This window comes from Salvelinus fontinalis, chromosome 38 (genome assembly GCF_029448725.1).
Source record: "Salvelinus fontinalis isolate EN_2023a chromosome 38, ASM2944872v1, whole genome shotgun sequence".
NCBI classification, from domain to species: Eukaryota; Metazoa; Chordata; class Actinopteri; order Salmoniformes; family Salmonidae; genus Salvelinus; species Salvelinus fontinalis.
Window position 1 is genome coordinate 10,087,098 of NC_074702.1, and position 22,916 is coordinate 10,110,013.

At 42.7% G+C, this 22,916-nt stretch overlaps 1 protein-coding gene across 2 annotated transcripts; it reads right to left on the reverse strand.

Annotated features, from left to right (window-relative positions):
- Positions 1-2,098: 2,098 nt before the first annotated feature.
- On the reverse strand, positions 2,099-22,125 carry LOC129837141 (glycogen synthase kinase-3 beta-like). Of its 2 annotated transcripts, none has more exons than XM_055903056.1 (10): positions 21,739-22,125; positions 15,643-15,827; positions 12,507-12,590; positions 12,239-12,349; positions 7,688-7,818; positions 7,192-7,396; positions 5,457-5,552; positions 5,137-5,323; positions 4,850-4,927; positions 2,099-4,609 (listed from the first exon to the last, which is right to left on the reverse strand). In XM_055903056.1, the coding sequence occupies exons 1-10, from the start codon at positions 21,911-21,913 to the stop codon at positions 4,545-4,547; spliced, it is 1,317 nt and encodes a 438-aa protein (XP_055759031.1). In that variant the 5' UTR covers positions 21,914-22,125; the 3' UTR covers positions 2,099-4,544. The 2 variants fall into 2 exon arrangements, with proteins under 2 accessions (XP_055759031.1, XP_055759030.1); XM_055903055.1 differs by having other exon boundaries at positions 15,643-15,830; positions 21,739-22,124.
- Positions 22,126-22,916: the final 791 nt, after the last annotated feature.

The window sequence follows — 22,916 nt, forward strand, 5'->3', positions numbered from 1 at the left end:
TTCTTCTCTCCCCCGGGCTGTTCGGGAGGACGACCGGTTCCTTCAGAGCATTTAACCCGACACAAAATGGTATTAAAGAGGCGGCTGGGCATACAGCCAGGGGAGGGCCAGCTAGGGGCCACTCAATCTCCACGGAAACTGCAAGCTGCTTGATGTGCTGCAGAATTACATTATTCAACGTTGACGCATTGTATGACGAGTGGAAACAAACTAGACATGTTCTGCATTGAGGGATGTGGTTCATATACTGGAGAGCCCCTGTTTACTGCTCCACTTCATCTGTCCTCCTCATTCTCTCTCCTGTTTCAAGAGACACTTCCTGTCTCACTGAGCTACTGCTGTGGAGCTGATGGAGCTAAGCGACAAGGCCTCTAACTGTTAATTCAATAGTGCTGTCACCTGGACCTGAGGGGCAGATTTAAACTACAATGTTCACTAGATTTCTCTAAAGCACTGGGAGGCAAATGTTCTGTAGGATCCCATCTATATTTTTTGTTGAATATAGAAAAAACAGATGCAGCCAAAAGGTTCAGGAACACCTGGCTACAAAATTAAATCCTGCCCTCCTTGGCAGTCGAGGTTGAATCATGTTGGATGAAAAGTTAGAAGTAAGAACCCCTCTGAGACCGGTCCACAGGAAAGACAGGTTTGAAGTGTGTACTGATCTACAAGCTCTAGAATAGTAATGGAATAGTTCAAGGGTATTATATCTGTGACATATCAAGTCTCACCAGATATCAACTGGGCTCTTAAAATCAGAAACAGTAAGGGTGGATACATCATTTACATTTACATTTAAGTCATTTAGCAGACGCTCTTATCCAGAGCGACTTACAAATTGGCGCATTCACCTTATGACATCCAGTGGAACAGCCACTTTACAATAGTGCATCAGATCTTTTAAGGGGGGGGGGGCAGAAGGATTGCTTTATCCTAGGTATTCCTTGAAGAGGTGGGGTTTCAGGTGTCTCCGGAAGGTGGTGACTCATATGACAACACTTTGACTCATTGACTCATTGACTCATATGACAACACCATCAAATGTGCAGATTCAACTATTAAGAATATTATGATCTGCCTGCCTACTAATTTGCCTATAATGCCCACCTATTCATGAGCCTATGACACCTGGCCACCACCCTCCCTTCTGCTCTCCCATCTGTCATTTATTTCATTAACTAGAGGCATAACATTTCATCAAGCAAGGTATCATTTCACTGACATTTGTGTGGTTCCAATAACTATTTTAATTTCCTCCTTCCAAGCCATTTGCTTGTTCAGCCACCTGGCTCATGTATACACTGGAGTGGCCTTTCATTGGAGATATTTTCCTCCATGATCCTAGCTGTGCCAACATTCATGATATACTACAGTCTCTCATGCAATATTGCTTTGATAGTAGTAAATGTCAGATACTACTACAGTTCAAATTGTGGTCAATGGGGTTTAACTCCACATAACATTTGTTGAAGCAGATGTGACTATTTGTTTCCATTTGATTAAAATTCTCTTTGTAGTGGACTTATTTGACACTACTGCTTTACTCAGTTATATCCTTTCAGATTAGTGGGCATAAAGGAAAGGTGACGAGGAAAGGAAGCTATTCACATTGGTCCGCCCTCCATGGTGACGGTGTCCTCAAGCTCAGAACCATAAAGCATGGTGTCATGAGTGACAGGCAGCTTGCATCTCGCGTTGCCAGGGGAGAGAGAGATGGATCAGTCAGCTCCACCCCTCCTGATGGATGGCTCATTGGCCTCCTCACAGATGAATCAGCTGTGGAAACACTAAAAACCTAAGTGCCTTATGGCATTCTGGCCCCTGCTCTGCCGTCAGCTGCCTTATTACTACCATTCAGACTTCATTTGCATAAAACAAACAAATGCCATTACTACTTATTGGTGTGTCCTTTAATTGAAGGCCTGTGTAGTGTAAACACACCCAAGTTGATCATAAATTAGATGTCTGTCTGCTACTAGCAGCCAAAACAGTCAAGTACGCTGGTCAATATATGCAGATTGTTTAGTGCCATTCACACCTGACACTACATAAATTGGTGTGCATGCACACTTCCATTCTTTAGAAACATGAGACCAGGGCAGTTTCATCACTTTAATCATGAGTTGAATTATTTCTATCAACAAACAAAAGTCTCTCCCAGTCCGTCCCTCTCCCCCCTCTCCCACATCCACTTCAAAACCGTTCCGTTCCCACCAGTGATGTGGTATGACCCTTGTGCAGGGCCATAAAGATCAGGATCACAAATTAAAACCAACTCGTGCCAGGAAAATAAAACACAAAACACAGTTAGCTCTTCATTTTAGGAAAACATAAGATTTAAAAAATAAAAAAAAGTATCCATGCTCTCCCAACTCACACTTTCGTAAGATTTGTCAGTTCGTTCACTCATGTAATCACAGACAGAAGTAACAGGTTAAACCCATTACACAAAACACTTGTGGGACACGGGAGAAGGGACACATCACACCACCCTCCCCACTCATCCAAACCCACCCAGATACAGCAATATCACAAATAACCCTACATAGGATCAGCCATTTATACTGTTGGGACATCAGCTAGAATACCATAGACGGAGAATCATGTGAGAATCCCTTCACATCAAAGAAAAAAAATGTAGTTCCACCTACTGGCTAGGATGTGTACTTGCAAATACAGGACCGTTATTGGAAAACACTCCCAAGTTTGGATCAAAGTACAGTATCTTGGAAGTTGGATTATTTTGCATGACACGGGGTATTGATGACTTCTTACAAAATAAACCCTTCAGCCGACAACAAACCCCCCCCCCGCCCCAGAGAAACAAAATAAAAACAAAAATACAATAAATAAAGTGATCATAATATGTATGTGGGAAAGGCAACGAGAGAGAAATGGAGGGAGAGAGAATTAAAAACGAGAGAAACATTTTGTTCTGTTTTTCCCCCCGAGCCAGGGACTGAAATGAAGTTGTATTTACAGACAGACTGAGGAGGAGCCTGGTCGCTGCTACACCAGCTCCCCTCTGCTAGAGAAAATAAAATGAAATTACAACAATAAAATAAAATAAAAAATAAAAAAAAGGTACTTGATATTTACAGTGAGAGAAAGAGAGGGAAGGAGAGTGGGAGAGGCAGAGGAAGGAGGAGAGGAACAGAAGGCTCCAGAAGTGGTTGGGGCATTTACATTTTTTGGGTGCAGGTATTTTAGATCAAACCATCGTTGTTGTGCGGTGATGAGTGAGAACAGGTGTGGTTGCTCTAACGCATGGTGAACATGCAAGTCTGTGTTGGTGGGCCAGATGAAAACAAGGTTTTATTGATGATAAATCACTGTGATGCTGTTAGAATCTAGACTTACAAAAACAAGAGTGCTAGAGTGGGTTGATTTGGAGATGGAAGATGGCCAGGGAAAGTCAAACACAAAAAAAACTCATTCACACACACAAGCACTTACACTTAAGACCTCCCCTAAATGCAGTGTAATTGTGCATCTAGACTGAATTGAGGAAAAATGAGAGAAAGGGAGGAGTGAAAGTGCCAAGTACTTTCAAAGCTGATGTGACAGCGCTTTGGTTCAAGTACGGCTATATGGCCATTGGTCTACAGGTGTGACTGGAGGAGCCCTACCCCTCCCTATACACAGGTTGCATATCTCCACTGCACAAGAGGTGCAGCGGGCCCCTACGGTTCCGCTCTACTCCCCTTTAGAGATGTGCAAAGCTTACTTCTCACCTACACATGTCTCCAGCTAAACTGACTGGGACAAGAGCTTATAGAAACTGAATATGTACATTCCATTCTTTTAAAAAAGGTCCCTCTTATTCAAATAAAAGACATTAAGACTTTCACCTCAATGTTTCTTCTCAGAAACAGTTTAATAAAACAGCTCGCGGTTCCCGCCTTTGGACTTTTGAATCACCTGTGTGATAAAAGCTTCTAAAAATCACCTCATCCAATTTAAAATGCCAGTTCAATTTGCTGCTGTTTGGTATCCAATTTAATAAAACAGTTCAATTTTCAGAACTAATTAACACTTTGGACTTGGTTTGGGAGTAATGTCTTGGTAGATGAACGCCTACATTCCCCAGTTTTCCCATTGGCTGCAGGGACTGTTCTGTCCACGTGACCGTCTGGTTTTTAACCTCTAGAACGGAAGATTGTCCTAAACTGTCTGAACTGAAACAGTTGACACATCCCATTCACTGGCATACATCACTAAAACAAAATGCAATTTCTAATAAATAAAACAGTTTTTTATAAAGGGATAAAATTTGATTAGCAGAGATTATAATACAGAAAAGCTTTCGTCAGATTCACCCATCTTCTACAACCCAACAGTCACTGGACTACTGCCACCAACAGATATTTCTTTACACCTATAATGGGAATATTCAAGGGATAATAGATGATTTAAGTATTTTTGTTTGTATGTGTGCGTGTATAGTTGTTTTTTGAAGTTTGAAGCCAAAAGGGGGTGGAAGAGTAGGAAGAGAGGGATGGGGTTGAGGAAAAGGGGAAAGACGGGGTGAATAGGGGACAGGTTCAGGTGCTGTTGATGGATCCAGGTACTGAGCTGGGCTGGGTGGTACTGTCCGACACACTGCCATCTGGTGGAGAGAGAGACAGGACATCAGATACACACCGCACTAAACACTTCAGTTCACCATCAGGTCAATGCTTTTAATGTTGGGTTTAACATCCAAACACAGCAATATTCATTTAAAAAGGGTGTTAAATGTTGATTTGAAGCTATATCCCCTATCCTAGTCTTGTAAATATGTATACATCTAATAAGCATGTATTGAACATGTAATAAGCATGTGTCGGATAGGCTGTGCTATACATACCGTGTGAGGCAGGTGATGTCTGTGCGCGAGCGTGAGGAGGAATGAGTGTGGAGTTCAACTGGGGCTGGATAGACAGCTCTAAGAGGGAGAGAGATGAGGTTCATACTACACACACAGGACACTCAACATACACGCTTCAGACTTACTCTGGAAAACTGAGGGGATTACAGAAGCTTGCAGCAAAAGGGAAGAGGGCATGGCTACTCACTGAAGGAGGGCCAAACAGAGGAGGGCATGGCTACTGACCGAGGGAGGGCCAAAGAGAGGGGGGAGGGGTGTGGACTCACCGATGGGGCTGAAGTTGAAGAGGAGGGGCAGTTCTCGTCCGCTGGGCAGATGGGCAGTGGGCTGGCGCAGCTCTTCGAAGAAGGCGTGGGCGCAGGCCTCCAGGGGGGACAGCCTGGTCACAGGGGTGTACTCTAACAGACGGGAACACAGGGAGATGGCCTCCGGGGGGGTACGTGGCTTAAACACCTGACGGAGGGGGAAAAAAGGCCATCTTGTTTGACTCATCTAGGCTGTCGTATCTGTTCCATTTTAAAATGTTCTCTCTCTGATATGGATCCCAATGGAAGACAATGGTGTTAGAACTCAGGGCAGAAAGTACCTTTGTCCAGGGGTGTGCTTTGATCTGGGGGAATTTGAACTCTGTGTAGTTGGGGTTCATCTCTCGGATCTGCTCTCTCGTTGGAGTCCCCAAAACCTGGAAGAGTGAAAGATGCATGAAGTTCCTCCAAGAATGAGCACTCCTGCCGCCAACATAGACCTACGCTCCTGCCGCCGCCGCCAACATAGACCTACGCTCCTGCCGCCGCCGCCAACATTGACCTACAGTTGAAGTCGGAAGTTTACATACACTTAGGTTGGAGACATTAAAACTCGTTTTTCAACCACTCCACAAATTTCTTGTTAACAAACTATAGTTTTGGCAAGTCTATTAGGACATCTATTTTGTGCATGACAACTTTTCCAACAATTGTTCACAGATTATTTCACTGTATCACAATTCCAGTGGGTCAGAAGTTGATATACACTAAGTTGACTGTGCCTTTAAACAGCTTGGGAAATTACAGAAAATTCTGTCATGGCTTTAGAAGCTTCTGATAAGCTAATTGGCATAATTTGAGTCAATTGGAGGTACACCTGTGGATGTATTTCAAGGCCTACCTTCAAACTCAGTGCTTCTTTGCTTGATATCATGGGAAAATCAAAAGAAATCAGCCAAGATCTCAGAAAAAAAATTATAGACCTCCACAAGTCTGTTTCATCTTTGGGTGTAATTTCCAAGCGCCTGAAGGTACCACGTTCATCTGTACAAACAATAGTACTCAAGTATAAACACCATGGGACCACACAGCCGTTATACCGCTCAAGAATGTGTCGGGTAGTTCTGTCTCCTAGAGACGAACGTACTTTAGTGCGAAAAGTGCAAATAAATCCCAGAACAGCAGCAAAGGACCTTGTGAAGATGCTGGAGGAAACGGGTACAAAAGTATCTATATGTTTGGAAAAAGGGGGAGGCTTGCAAGCCGAAGAACACCATCCCGACCGTGAAGCACGGGGGTGGCAGCATCATGTTGTGGGGGTGCTTTGCTGCAGGAGGGACTGGTGCACTTCACAAAATAGATGGCATCATGGAGAAAAATTATGTGGATATATTGAAGCAACACCTCAAGACATCAGTCATGAAGTTAAAGCTTAGTCGCAAATGGGTCTTCCAAATGGACAATGAACCCAAGCATACTTCCAAAGTTGTGGCAAAATGGCTTAAGGACAAAGTCAAGTTATTGGAGTGGCCATCACAAAGCCCTGACCTCAATCCCATAGAACATTTGTGGGCAGAACTGAAAAAGCGTGTGCGAGCAAGGAGGCCTACAAACCTGACTCAGTTACACCAGCTCTGTCAGGAAAAATGGGCCAAAATTCCCCCAACTTATTGTGGGAAGCTTGTGGAAGGCCACCTGAAATGTTTGACCCAAGTTAAACAATTTAAAGGCAATGCTACCAAATACTAATTGAGTGTATGTAAACTTCTGACCCACTGGGAATGTGATGAAAGAATTAAAAGCTGAAATAAATAATTCTCTCTACTATTATTCTGACATTTCACATTCTTAAAATAAAGCGGTGATTCTAACTGACCTAAGACAGGGAATTTTTATGAGGATTAAATGTCAGTAATTGTGAAAAACTGAGTTTAAATGTATTTGGCTAAGGTGTATGTAAACTTCCGACTTCAACTGTACACTCCTACCGCCGCCACCAACATAGACCTACACTCCCTCTTCTTTCCATCTCCCACCCCTACAGTTTGGTGTCCTCTCAGCTCCCCTCTTCACTACCTTGATGATCTCTACCAGTTGGTCCACTCCGCTGTCCCCGGGGAAGATGGGCTGTCCCAGCAGCAGTTCGGCCAGCACGCAGCCCGCTGACCAGATGTCAATGTTGGACGTGTAGTCCGTGGCGCCAAAGATGAGCTCGGGGGCACGGTAGTACCGCGAGCAGATGTAGGACACGTTGGGCTCCCCGCGAACAAGCTGCTTAGCACTGGAGACAAGAGGGGGAGAGAGGTGGTCAGTCAGAGAAAAAGATAGATAAAGACAGAGATCGATTTAGACAGACTGAACAGTAAGGCGGCATTTACACAGGCAGCCCAATACTGATTTCCTTTTTTTTTACCAATCAGATCAGCGCTGAAAAATCTCTCTAATAAACAATTAGTGGAAAAAAGATCAGAAGAATTGAGCTGTGTTTACACAGGCAGCCTAAGAAACACAGACACAGTCAGAGACATTCAGAGATGGCCAGAGGTGCTCACTGACAGACAGGCAGACTAACCTGCCGAAGTCACAGAGTTTGAGGATGGCCGTCTCGGGGTCCACCAGCAGGTTCTGGGGTTTGATGTCTCTGTGACACACGCCCTGGGAATGGATATAGGCTAGACTGCGGAACAGCTGGTACATGTACACCTGGAGGGAAAACACAGGACACATGATGTTAACACACACACAGTTATCAGCCAGTAACAGCAGCACTGATCATCATAATCCCCTCCATTACTACTACAGTCATGCCAAGTGTCCAGACAGCTACTGTTGGTCACCAACTTCACTGCACTCAGAACAGTCAAACATTCTGGATGTATGCAACTTACTCAAACACATTGCAACAACTTGTGGGTTCTCTGCTCTGGACTATGCCAGTAAAATGTTCCCATCGCAAAGCTTAGAGCTAGCATGGCAGAAGATGTGACTGTGTATGTGTGTAAGGGTTTCTGGCTGTCTGAGTGTGTGTGTGTTGGGGTCGCTTTATTGGGTTGTTAGCTGTGTTATTGGGCACACAGGGTGCAAGGGGTAGACGGACGGGTGTTGAGAGGGGGACGCGGTTGCCTGGCTGTGGCAGGGGGGCAGATTTAGAGGGAAACAAGAGCTTAATTGCACACCACAGAGAGAGCGGGGGGGGGGGGGGGGGGGGGGGGCTGCAGAGGAGTGAGAGATGAGAAACCTTTTTATTTTTGTGTGCAATGTTTACTGTTCAATTCTAATAGTTATTGATATTGTTGTGTCTTCTCACTTCTGTTTGCCAAAGCAAGTTAAATAAACAGTAATGTAAACATGTTTCCCATGCTAATAAAGTCCCTTTGAATTTAATTTGAGAGAAAGGGGCTGAAGAGTAGTGAGGGAAGGGAATAAGGAGAGAGGAAGGAAGGCAACAAGGAGAGAGGAAGGAAGGGAAGAGATGCAGATAAAGAGTAGGGAGGGATGAGAGGAGCACAGTGAGAGGTGGAGAGGAGAGTGTAGAGATGCTGAGTGAGGGCAGTGTGTGTGTATGATCAGTATGCATCTCCACACCACAGGAGAGAGCAGCAGGGTGGGCTGAGGCAAATGGGTCATGAGACACAGATAGTCCTCTCTGCTGCCACGGGGCATAGCACACACAGAGAGCTAACAGACAACATAAGTGCCCTTTTAAACGGACAGGAAAGCTTACTGCAAACAGAGAAAGTTGGTTTCTCTTTCTCTAATTTTTCCAATTCTAAAACACTGAAGTAGGTATTGTCCCCAAAAAATATGATGCAGGAAAAGAAGAGAATGGAGGAGTTGAAAAATAGTGGTAACAGACAGAAAGACTACCGGAGATCAGTGAAGAGTCAGAGCAGAGAGAGAAAATACAGTTGAAGTACGAAGTTTACATACACCTTAGCCAAATACATTTAAACTCAGTTTCACAACTCCTGACAATTAATCCGAGTAAAAATTCCCCGTCTTAGGTCAGTTAGGATCACCACTTTATTTTAATAATGTGAAATGTCAGAATAGTAGTAGAGAGAATGGTTTATTTCAGCTTTTATTTCTTTCATCACATTCCCAATGGGTCAGAAGTTTACATACACTCCATTAGTATTTGGTAGCATTGCCTTTAAATTGTTTAACTTGGGTCAAACATTTTGGGTATCCTTCCACAAGCTTCCCACAATAAGTTGGGAGAATTTTGGCCCATTTCTCCTGACAGAGCTGGTGTAACTGAGTCAGGTTTGTAGGCCTCCTTGCTCGCACACGCTTTTTCCGTTCTGCCCACAAATGTTCTATGGGATTGAGGTCAGGGCTTTGTGATGGCCACTCCAATACCTTGACTTTGTTGTCCTTAAGCCATTTTGCCACAATCTTGGAAGTATGCTTGGGGTCATTGTCCATTAGGAAGACCCATTTGCGACCAAGCTTTAACTTCCTGACTGATGTCTTGAGATGTTTCTTCAATATATCCACATAATTTTCCTCCCTCATGATGCCATCTATTTTGTGAAGTGCACCAGTCCCTCCTGCAGCAAAGCACCCCCACAACATGATGCTGCTACACCCGTGCTTCACAGTTGGGATGGTGTTCTTCAGCTTGCAAGCATCCACCTCTTTCCTTCAAACATAACGATGGTCATTATGGCCAAACAGTTCTATTTTTGTTTCATCAGACCAGAGGACATTTCTCCAAAAAGTACGGTCTTTGTCCCCATGTACAGTTGCAAACCGTAGTCTGTCTTTTTTATGGCTGTTTTGGAGCAGTGGCTTCTTCCTTGCTGAGCGACCTTTCAGGCTATGTCGATTTAGGACTCGTTTTACTGTGGATATAGATACTTTTGTACCCGTTTCCTCCATCTTCACAAGGTCCTTTGCTGCTGTTCTGGGATTGATTTGCACTTTTCGCACCAAAGTACGTTCATCTCTAGGAGACAGAACTACCCGACACATTCTTGAGCGGTATAACGGCTGTGTGGTCCCATGGTGTTTATACTTGCATACTATTGTTTGTACAGATGAACGTGGTATCTTCAGGCGTTTGGAAATTGCTCCCAAGGATGAACCAGACTTGTGGAGGTCTACAATTGTTTTTCTGAGGTATTGGCTGATTTCTTTTGATTTTCCCATGATGTCAAGCAAAGAGGCACTGGGTTTGAAGGTAGGCCTTGAAATACATCCACAGGTACACCTCCAATTGACTCAAATTATGTCAATTAGCCTATCAGAAGCTTCTAAAGCCATGGCATAATTTTCTGGAATTTTCCCAGCTGTTTAAAGGCACAGTTAACTTATTGTATGTAAACTTCTGACCCACTGGAATTGTGATACAGTGAATTATAAGTGTAATAATCTGTCTGTAAACAATTGTTGGAAAAATGACTTGTGTCATGCACAAAGTAGATGTCCTAACCGACTTGCCAAAACTATAGTTAACAAGAAATTTGTGGAGTGGTTGAAAATCGAGTTAATGACTCCAACCTAAGTGTATGTAAACTTCCAACTTCAACATCAATGCGTTTTCTTCTCATCAAATCCTTGGGGAAAGAGTCCTCTAGTCAAATACAGTACCATTTGTGGTACCCAGACTTTTACATCGTCATACAGTCCTTCTCTCATACAGTCCTTCTCTCATACAGTCCTTCTCTCATGACGGGATTTACAGTATTACCGGATTAGTACACAAAGGGGAGCCACAAAACGCAAAAAAGCCTGTTGTGCGTCCATTACCAGAAGGCTAACAAAATTAGTACAAGTAATGGCAAAATTCCATGAAGGATGCTAGCTAAATGTGCTATCAAGCGCAATTTAAAATAAAGTATTTGCAAAGACAGGCAATCCAGCTCAAAGTTATACATACGTAGGAGCTACCGAATATAACTTTTGGTGAATTTGGACATTTACAAGCAAATGTGAACGAAATACATTGTACAAACAAAGTTGACATGTTTGTCTAAAGGAAGAACAGTACTGGCTCTGGAGCAGTATGTGAACACTGTGTGTGTGCAGTCGCTAGGGCAACGGGCCTGTCTTCTCTGCTCGGAGAAGATGAAAGCAAGTTAAACTTTGGTGTCGCTTTAATGAAAAATTAAGAATTCTGCATTCAGGAAAAAAAGTTATTTTGCTGCGTTTTGTAAACTCAGATCTAAAATAATTCTTTATGTAATTTCTGCTCGGCATCACAAATTGTGTGCTTCAGTTGCACTTGTCCACTGGGATGAGAATTCACTAAGGGCGTTCTATCAGCAGACAACGCTCTGATGTGAGCTACTTTTCCTCAGTGTAACCAGCCTACTTCTCTCTGGTAAAACGCAAGATTAACTTCAAGCAAAACATTAGGAAAATGTAGCCAGCTACATTGTTTCTATGATAAACATTAGAAATATGATAGCCATGCATTTTTTTTGCAAAAAAATACCCTGCATTTTCATTGTAAGCTCATTTACAATGCTAGCCAAATAGCTTTGCACTTCTGTTGTCATCTGATGAAAATGAAGGACATTTCTGCTGAATGTGTTGAACCAATGTATTTTCTGGGAAGGAAAACTATAGTTGCATGTCCCTGATCACTCTACTGGAGGCAAAAAAATTAACACTTGACTATTAATATACAGCTGGACCCACTTGCTCCCGCTTTCTCCTGTTGTGCTATTTACAAACAAACACGGGACTGGCTTTCTGGGGAACTATGTTAAGCTTCATAACGTAAATAATGTGACAGGTGAAATGAAGAACGCAATCCGCTTCATCTCCTAATGTATTGCACAAGTTGACTGCAGGTATGTACTTAAAAAGTAGCTACAAATATGAAAATGTATACAAAACTTCAATTTCCAAATACCCCGGTATACCGCCCAAGCCTAGCACCATTTCATTTAAATAGAGAACTCTGCCTCTAGCAGCATGGAGCTTAAAGAGGAACGATGGAGGGGTGATAGGGCAAGTGAGAGATGAGGAGAAGACGGACACAGACTAAGTGAGAAAGAGGGAGATGAACGAGAGAGCGAAAAAAAAAAAACAATGACAGAGAACGAGGATAAAAGGGAGGGAAAGTAAAAAGAGAGAAACAGCGGAAGGGAAGAAGTAGTGAGTGCATTACCTTGACGTATATAATGGGGATGGTGGTCTTAGCCTTGTTGAAGTGCCGGGCCACCCTATACACCGTCTCTGGGACAAAGTCCAGCACTAGGTTCAGATACACTTCATCTTTCTGTAAGGGGAAAACAATAGGAGGGAAGAGCAATGTTGTTGAATCCATTTTGTAATGCAATTAATTTTTTCACAAGTCTGGATTTTTCCTTTTTGCTGCATAAACGTGAAAATGTCAAATGTTGTTCCCAATACCTGGTAGTCGGACTTGTACATACCTTCTCCCCACTGGAGTAGAAAAAGTAACGTAGCCTGACAATGTTGCAGTGGTCCAATTTCCTCATGATCTGTAGTTCTCGGTTCTGGAGTAATTGAAATAGCAAGGGGGTATAATTTAGGTCTCAAGATTTCATCAGTTGAGCAGTAGTAACATTGAGGTATGGGGAGAGAACATACAGAAATACACCTGATAGTGTGTGAGTGATGAGGGGCAATGGTGCGTTTCTGTAGACTGCCAGTGGAAGTGAGTTGCACTGTGTATGTGTGTGTGTGTGTGTGTGTGCGCGTGTAGACCAGTGTTTCAGTTGAGTCACCAAACAGAGTCGTGTGCTTGAGTCCGAGTCGAGTCACAAGTCTGAGACTAAGTTGAGTTTGAGTCTGAGTCACCAATGGTGAAGTCCGTGCTCGAGTCCTGATCCAAGTGCTCAAGTCTGAGACACTGGGTTGGAGTTTAACCAAAAAAGAACACAATAATATCGGTTTATGTGCACATAATAAAAAATAAAAAAAGTTTGAAAGCAAAGGAATGAGTCGGGGGTTCTTTAGACATATTTGGTATTTTGGTTACAAATGTTTTTTTGCTCGCTTGTATTGGCGGCTTGCTAGGTCGATGCTTGTATGTCGCGCCTCTTGATTTAGCTCGGATTTGGTAGACGAAATCTGCCCAACAACAACTAGTGGCGGTCTGGTGGGAAGATTTTCATGTGAGCATTGAAGTAACGCAAAGATTTTCCTCCAGTTGCAGAAAGGTCATAATTGCCTACAATATGCAGCCCACAAAACAAACAAGTCCTTCATACACAGGATCAAACATTTTATTTTAATAGAAGGTTCAATGATGTTTTGAAGGGATGAATTGTCTCTGGACGGAATTGGCTATTGCTCCTGTAAGATTATTATTTCCAATAATTGTAACAGGCTCTCTGCTTTTTGTAAATCGCCCACTGATATGTAGTTTTTTTTTTATTCCAGAGGAAGAATAGGTAAAATGGGAGGGTAGAGCGAGATGACAAATTCAAAGACAGCCTACTTTTTAATACTCAAGGGGAGAGAGAGACAATAGCTAGACTTGTTTTCCTTTTAAACTCAATACTATTGTTTTCAATTTCATAAGGCAGTTTGTGTTTCTTAACCAGGCAAAGCTAAATAGTAGGCTGGTGACTGGTGGTTACAGGGAAGTGAGTCGCTAACGCGATGTGCAGCCTACATACATACACCTTGATTTATTGTTGTGTTACAGCCTGAATTCAAAATGGATTAAAAAAAAATTCCCCTCACCCATCTACACACAATACCCTATAATGACAAAATGAAAACAAGTATAAAAATATTTTGGCACATGTACTGACAATGAAATACAGAAATATCTAATTTACATAAGTAGTCACACCCCTGAGTCAATACTCTGTAGAAGCACCTTTGGCAGCGATTACAGCTGTGAGTCTTTTAAGTTAGTAAGAGCTTTCCACACCTGGATTGTGCAACATTTGGCCCTTATTCTTAAAAAAAAAAAAAATATTCTTCCAAGCTCTGTCAAATTGGTTGTTGCTTATTGCTAGACAGCAATTTAAGTCTTGCCATAGATTTAAGTAGATTTAAGTCAAAACGGTAACTTGGTCGCTCAGGAACATTCACTGTCTTCTTGGTACACAAACTCCAGTGTAGATTTGGCCTTGTGTTTTTGGCTACTGTCCTGCTAAAAGGTGAATTCATCTCCCAGTGTCTGGTGGAAAGCAGACTGAACCAAGTTTCTCTAGGATTTTTCAGGTGCTTAACTCCATTCAGTCTCTTTTTTATCCTGAAAAACTCCCCCGGACTTAACAATTGCAAGCATACACATAACATGATGCAGCCACCACTATGCTTGAAAATATGGAGTGGTACTCAGTAATGTGTTGTAGTACTGCATTCAAGACAAAAAACGAATTGCTTAATCACATTTTTTGCAGTATTACTTTACTGCCGTGTTGCAAACAGGATGCATGTTTTAGAATATTTTCATTCTGTACAGGCTTCCTTCTTTTCACTCTGTCAATTAGGTTAATATTGTGGATTAACTACAATGTTGTTGATCCATCCTATCACAACCAACTCTGCAACTGTTTTAAAGTCACCATTGGCCTCATGGTGAAATCCCTGAGCGGTTTCCTTCCTCTACGGCAACGGAGTCAGGAAGGACGCCTGTATATTTGTAGTGACCAGGTTTTAGTATTAGTTTATTAATACAACCATTAAAAAAAGCATACATAAAACAGTGTATTGATATACCATCTAAGGTGTAAGTAATAACTTTACAATGCTCAAAGGGATATTCAATGTCCACTTTATATATTTTTCTTTACCCATCTACCAATAGGTGCCCTTCTTTCCGAGGCATTGGAAAACCTCCCTGGTCTTTGTGGTTGAATCTGTGTTTGAAATTCACTGCACGACTGAGGGACCTTAAAGATAATTGTAAGTGTGGGGTACAAAGACGAGGTAGTCATTCAAAAATCATGTTAAACACTTACTGCACACAGATTGAGTTCATGCAACTTATGTGACTTGTTAAGCACATTTTTACTTCTGAACTTTAGGCTTGTCATTACAAAGGGGATGAATATTTATTGACTCAAGACATTTCAGCTTAACATTTAATTAATTTATAAAAATTGTGAAAAACATAATTCCGCTTTGACATTACGGGGTATAGTGTGTAGGCTAGTGACAAAAACATTTCAATTTAATTTTCAATTCAGGCGGTAACACAATTTTTGGGAAAAAGTCAAGGGGTGTGAATACGTTCTGAAGGCACTATGATCGGAGGCAGTACGTGATCGGAGCCTGCCTTCCTGTCTGCCCACACTCAGCGCTTGCTTTCACCGCACCGCGTGTGCCAGTGTGGCACGTCCTTCCCACTGCTAGCTAGAGAACAGAAACCTCCGTTCTCTGCGCACCCAGTGCTGCTAATGTTCTGCTTATCATAATAGCCTATCCAGTCCAAGTGAAAATACACGGGAAGGTGAGTCCGAGTCACCAATGGTCGAGAAGGTGAGTCAAAGTCATTAATGGTCGAGTACTACAGCTCGAGTACTACAACACTAGCGTAGAATGCCAGTGGAAGTGGGTTGTGCCGTGTGTCTGTAGACTCTGTACCTTAAACCTCTTATCCTGCAGAACCTTCTTGATGGCCACCATCTCCTGGCTGTCAATGAGGCGGGCCTGGTACACCACGCCGAAGGAACCATTCCCGATCACCTTGATGTCTGTGTAGGACACCTCCTGTGGGCGGTCTGGACCCTGGCCTGGTGTGGCCACCACAGTCGTCACCTTGCCACTGTCTCCTTGGGGAGAGGTACAGAGGTCAAAACACATTATAGTACATGACCATTTGGGAAGGGGGCTAAAGGACCCCAAGTATTTTAGATGTTATCCAGATGCAGGGACACACACACCAAACACACAGAGGACCATGACTCTGGTTTAGAGGCAGGAAACGTAGTGATGTCACCTCATCCTTTCTCCAATCCCCTGAGGGGAAACACTAAACAAATGTTCATCACTCCCCCTCTCTCTCTAAATGTCCGTAACCTCGGAAGCCTCTCCCCACAGACACATAATACTAGCTGGTAATGAGCTGTAGTAGCTACAGTGAACCACCTCCACCCTGCCTCACCTTCCCCGGCTCCCCAGGGGGAGGCTGCACGCCTGGCTGTCACAGCTCTGAACCCTTTCACCCCCTCACTACACTGGATAGTACGGTTTAAATACGAGGAACCTGACAACACTGAGAAATGCATTCTTGCTTTCCTCTGTTTCTTGAGGTAATGGGCGATTTAACACAGTGGATTGGGTGAAAGTGAGGGCTCTCCAACATAGCTTTGACAGAAAGTCATAATGCCAGATCTATAATTACTGTCTTCAAGGAAGGGAGGGTGCGTTTTTTAAGTGTTTGAATGGGGCCGGGACAATACCAGTATTGCGATACTCAAAGTATCCCAGCCCTACTGTCTGTCTGATGTGCGACCTTGTGGAAAGGAAGATTCTCTGCGCTCATACATTGAGTGACTTCGGGTCAGACGTGCAGCTCAGCTTGTTGGCTGTGTCTGTGAACGGTTGAGGGTGATCTGACTGACACAGCAGCACCAGAGAAGCACAGAGAAGCACAGAAGGGAGGAGGAACACTACAGTAGAGGTAGGGCCTGGAGCCAACTAGCTTGTCAGAGCCTGTGATAACATTGAACGGACAGTACAGTAGCACGCCCAGTGAGTGTGTGCACCGGTTCCTCCATTCACCCTCCATTCGCCTGCCTCAACATGACCTTGCTTTCTCTAATAACTCTGTATCTCTCAGTTCTACTCTAAAGTCGGACAAGGCCTCTAGAACAAAGCTGTGTAAGTGGTTGACTAGCTTAAGATTTTGTTGATTAGACAAATTTGGATCTTCCTCTGAAGATAAAAATGTATTTAATTTAGATCTTCCTCTGCTGAATATAGAAATGTATTTCATTTGGATCCTCTAATTGTAAAGCCGGACTATGTCAGTCTCAGGAATCAGACTGGAAGGGAGGGTGAATGGCGGGAGGTTTTGTTCAGCACTGCTAAAAGCATTAGGTGGGCGCAGTTGATTGATGGATTTAAATTCCTATGATGTAGACTAGACACCTCTGGATGCCTCTGGACGGCATGTTTTAATAAACACACTGGAGACGCCACACATAGCTAGAGGTAGATTTCACACTGGGTAGGCATTAGATTCATTGATTAATCCAAACCAGATCCTTGCATGACTCACTAAACTATTCTTCCTTCTGACGTCTCATACGATCAGAGAACGTCATCTGATCTGTAATCATGTGGCTCACAGCGTTTGCGTCTTTGTAGTCCTCATCTTCAGAAGTAGAGTCAGAGGGGAGAGTTTTAATATGAAACAGCAGTGGCATGATAGTCACTAATAACCTGCCCAGTGACTGCGGTTGAAAATTAGCCGGCTGGCTAAAACCGGCACTTTTACTGATTAATGTGCACTGTCCCTGTAAAAATAAACTCAAACTCAACTCAATGATGAATGCAAAGATGAGCAGTCAGACAGATCAGCTGTCTGGGAAGTGCTTCGGTTCCTAAAGAGGAAGTTAACACACAGGTTTGATGAGTAGGATTGAATGAAAGAGTAAGAGGGAGAGAAGTGATTTCCAGAACACTCAGACTTTAGTCTCAAGTAACTCATCACTTATTTCTAAATATAAAGCGAGTGAACACATTACTCACTAAAAGGATTAGCGATTACACAGCCATGCATTACAAGCGAACATTTATTTATGCCAGAGCTGCAGTATCCTTTTGAGAGAGAGGTAGCTAGTTGGCTAGTATTGCTATGCAGTGGCACTGCCACTTACTCTCTAAAATAGTGTTCCTCAACTCCAGCCCTGGTGGCCCACAACTGCAGTTTTGTTCCAGACCTGGGCCAGTTTCCCCAAAAGCATTTTAAGGCTAAATTAATCTTAGAAGCATAGGATCCTATGGTTCTAACAATTAACTTAGCCTTAACCTCTCTGGGATATTCGAGACGGTAGCGTCCCACCTCGCCAACAGCCAGTGAAATTGCAGGGCGCCAAATTCAAAACAGAAATCCCATAATTAAAATTCCTCAAACATACAAGTATTTTACACCATTTTAAAGATACACTTGTTGTAAATCCAGCCACACTGTCAGATTTCAAAAAGGCTTTACGACGAAAGCACACCAAACGATTATGTTAGGCCAGCACCTAGTCACAGAAAAACACAGACATTTTTCCAGCCAAAGAGAGGAGTCACAAAAAGCACAAAGAGATAAAATTAATCACTAACCCTTCATGATCTTCATCAGATGACACTCATAGGACTTCATAATACATGTATGTTTTGTTCGGTAAAGTTCATATTTATATCCAGAAATCTCAGTTTACATTGGCGCGTTATGTTCAGTAATGTTTTGCCTCCAAAACATCTGGTGATTTTGCAGAGAGCCACATCAATTTACAGAAATACTCATAATAATCATTGATAAAAGACACAAGTGTTATGCATGGAATTTTAGATCCACTTCTCCTTAATGCAACCGCTGTGTCAGATTTAAAAAAAACTTTACGGAAAAAGCACACCATGCAATAATCTGAGTACGGCACTCAGACACAAAAACAAGCCATACAGATAGATACCCGCCATGTTGTGGAGTCAACAGAAGTCAGAAATAGCATTATAAATATTCACTTACCTTTGATGATCTTCATAAGAATGCACTCAGGAATCCCAGTTCCACAATAAATGTTTGTTTTGTTCGATAAAGTCCATAATTCATGTCCAAATATCTCCTTTTTGTTTGCGCGTTTAGTACACAAATCCAAACTCAGGAAGCGCGGGCAAGTCCAGGCGAAAGTTCAGACAAAAAGTCATATTACAGTTCGTAGAAACATGTCAAACGAAGTATAGAATCAATCTTTAGAATGTTTTTATCATAAATCTTCGATAATGTTTCAACCGGAGAATTCCTTTGTCTGTAGAAATGCAATGGAACGCAGCTAACTCTCACGGGAGTGCGCGAGACTGAGCTCATGGCACTCTGCCAGACCCCTGACTCAATCAGCTCTCATTCCCCCCTCCTTCACAATAGAAGCATCAAACAAGGTTCTAAAGACTGTTGCCATCTAGTGGAAGCCTTAGGAAGTGCAATATGACCCCATAGACACTGGATATTCGATAGGCAATGACTTGAAAAACTACAAACCTCAGATTTCCCACTTCCTGGTTGGATATTTTCTCAGGTTTTTGCCTGCCATATGAGTTCTGTTATACTCACAGACATCATTCAAACAGTTTTAGGAACTTCAGAGTGTTTTCTATCCAAATCTACTAATTATATGCATATTCTAGCTTTTAGGCCTGAGTAGCAGGCAGTTTACTCTGGGCACCTTTTTATCCAAGCTACTCAATACTGCCCCCCCAGTCCCAAAGAAGTTAAGATGCTTTTGGGAAACCGGGCCCAGTACTAATATAGACACACCTGATGCAACTAATTCACTGACCATCAAGCCCTTTATTAGTTGAATTAGGTGTAGGTGTGTTAGTGCTGAAACAAATATGTGCAGTCATGTGGGTCCCCAGGATAGGAGCTGAGAGCAGTAGAAAGTTGAGAAACGTCAGTAATGCTAAGTGCAGCCCCAGGATACTACGATAAGCCTGTTGGCAATTATTGCCTATGACTTGTTTTGTCTGACACCTTTTTGTCAGACATTTACAACCCTTGATCTTGGCTTTGCACTTCACTTAGACAAGTCAGTGTTACTTCCAGAAACCTAACAGTAGCGCAGCAGCTTTGTTGGGGTTTCTGGTAGGTCCAGACACCTCCAGACCAGGAACAATGCTTATCAGTAGGCACACCCTTTTAGGAATGCAGTACTGTGGTCAGGAGAGACCAAATCAGACCCCATTCAAAACCGAGGATTACTGTTAGAACGCCTGAACAGAGACTGAGCCACTGAAGAAGTGCTGATTAGGTTAGGTGTTCATGTATACCCTGCTGGACTGAGAAGACATTTGACCAGCACCGTCATTTATCTGTCGCTCACCTGTTTCCAGTCTCCATCTCCCACCTCTAGCTTATCTTTCCAATGATTCACTCACCCTCCCTGCCTTCTTTCCCTGCCTCCCTCAATCTCTCCAGTCAAATCCCTTCACACTGAAGCTTCAACATTTTCCCATAGGGTTCCATTGGAGAGCTGAGACCATTCACAGTGCAGTCTGAAGTGCCATGGTTGACCCAGGCCGGGTCTTCAACATGGCAGGGCTATCAGAATAGCAGTCAGTGATCAGAATGGAAATTGGTATGCAACGTTTCTGGTTTTCAACTGAAGAAATGTCAACGGCAAATACATCTGAATTGATAAAAGTGTTAGGTTTAATAAGGACCCACTAAAGTCTTACCAAAATATGGGTACACTTTCAACCACCTCCTGACACATGGCAGAGTAGACTAGCTACTGTCTGTTTGACATGGACATTGTGGGGCAATGTTCCAGATTTGGTTTTCCCTAAGTCTGACCGTGTCAACACCTCCCTGAAGGTATTCTGCCAACACCGCCTATCCTAACTACCATTGGGCATACAGTCAATTCCTGTCATTGCACTGGCTGTAAAAATGGGTGAGAATGAGACCCGTTGGAAGAATCCTCAATGTGCGGAAATCTCAATGGAAAGCAATAGGACTAGCCTAATTTTGAAGATTATTTGATCTATCAATATATGGACACGTGTCAAATTAAGCAAATATGAGGAAAATCAATCATAGATCTTGAACAATAACGAGATGAGACCAACACATATTGTATTTGGAAATACGTGGTTATGATAGTATTATTCCAATAACAAGATAGATACGTAACGGTTCCTTACCACTCATATTATTGCTCAATCTAAAACGGTTGACCAAAGAACTGCAAAACAAAACTGGACTTGTAACGTTATAAAAATGACATTGCTGGAGTGCGCTGTGTCAAAGGTCTGTCAATCTGGCTGGCTAATTCTATTCCTGCCTTGGACAAGCTAACCAAACTGGCAAACTAGCACGTAAATTGTTCTTGAACAAGTTAGCTAGATTTAAAGCTAATTGTTCAGGGTCACATTAAGCCATGTTGTACAAGTACCCTATATATTACGTTATGTGAACTAAATTAACCGTAACCTCGTCTCCTCTAAATAGCATATATAGCTGTTAGCTAGCTAACGTTAGACATGTAACCTAGCTAACTAAGCAACCAGCTACATAACTTCCAATGCTAATAGCTAAGATTACAGGCTAACTAGCTAAATGAGGACGACGGTCAACCTCGTTTGATTTCACCTAGGTAGGTAACGTTACCGCTGATGCCTGTTTTTTCCCAATCTGGCTTCCAACGACAAATATCACCGACATCTGGTTCCATTCTATTTTCATCAATTTCTCCCCAGTTTCTAACATCGTATAGACGTTTCGCATCAAATGCTATGCTAGTTAACGTTAGCCAGATCTGCCACAATCAAAGCCCGGCTTGATCCCACTGTCCCTTTTACAAAAACATACATAGCCTAGCCAGCTAGTTAGCTAGCTAGGTTAGCTTTGCGAAATGATAACATCGACAGTTTAATCAATTTGTTTGTTAGATACTTGCTTTAAATTATCAGTACACACATATATATCCCGATCCCTTCGTTTTGTGTTCAATTAGCTATACTCACGGGCTAGTTTTAAATTTCCGAAGCTAGTCGAGCTGCTCCCTGTGGCCTGTGAAGCCCCAGATTTTCCTGCAGAACTCCCTCCGGTAACAGACGATCCGGCGGCGGCTGAAGCGGCTCCGGGAGCCCCTGGAGGCTCAGCAAACGAGCTGGTCCTGGGCCGCCCGCTGCCGCTCATATCTATGTGCGCTATAGCCGGGGCAGGGGGAAAGGTTGTTACGATTTAGAGCCAAGCAGGCACAGAGTTGACCTATCTTTTCTAATGTAGTCGTCACAAATTTAACTGCATTGGTAGCATATCGTTTGAGCTAGCTTGTACGTCTCCACCTTTCTTCTTCGCTTGGCACAGTGGTTGGACTTGACGCACAGCAACGCACTGGCTGATAGCATTGCTTCATGGGTAACGAAGTTTTGAGGGTAGATCCAACTGGGGCGTATTCATTACGCCAATTCTGTTGCAAAACGTTTCTTTAACAGAAACAAACGGAACGACACGGAGCGGGACCTACGTACATTTGGCCAATAGAAAATCTCGCTTTCGTTGCAAAATGCAATAGTTTCCAACTGTTTGGACTAATATTACACCCCAGAAAGTGCACTTGCGGAACATAGTGTTTTACAAACGGTTAAAGTAAACAAATTGCGAACATATATTTCAACTTATAATAGAAAATGCACACCAAAGACAGCGATTCATATTGTTATTCTTGTGCTTGTCTTGACAATTGTAATGCTCCCCAATGAATGGCGAGTAAAGAAATTATGACTGGTCTAAAATGTAAATTGCATTTAAATATATATATATATATATTTATTTAACCGTTATTTAACTAGGCATTAAGCAGTTGAAAATGTAGAGCAGTGCTTCCCAACATTTTTCGGTTACTGTACCATCAACTGAATAGTACCCCTGGTTGGGAACCACTGATGTAGAGATACCCAGGGGCTCAACAACAGCATAAATACATCTCAAGCAACATTTTGGAAAAGTCAACAATGCAGTTTGAAGATCTGACCCCTCAGACATACACAAACAAAGGTAGAGAAAATAGCAGACCAAGTTGATCATCTTGGCATGAAAATATATTTGAAAATCAAAAAATATAGCAGGTCCACGTGATGTTTTCACCAGAAGAATTGAGAGTGGATTCTTTTCACTGCCTGGCGGGCAAGCACCTTTA

What these genes read in the sequence shown, in the direction of transcription:
- LOC129837141 (XM_055903055.1), bottom strand. Translation starts at nt 21,913, where the DNA reads ATGAGCGGCAGCGGGCGGCCCAGGACCAGCTCGTTTGCTGAGCCTCCA. An exon ending in TCCCCATTATATACGTCAAG is followed by an intron (nt 7,819 to 12,238) that starts GTAATGCACTCA and finishes TTTTCCCTCCAG; the next exon opens with GTGTACATGTACCAGCTGTT. An exon ending in AAGCACACCCCTGGACAAAG is followed by an intron (nt 5,324 to 5,456) that starts GTACTTTCTGCC and finishes CCCCTCCGTCAG; the next exon opens with GTGTTTAAGCCACGTACCCC.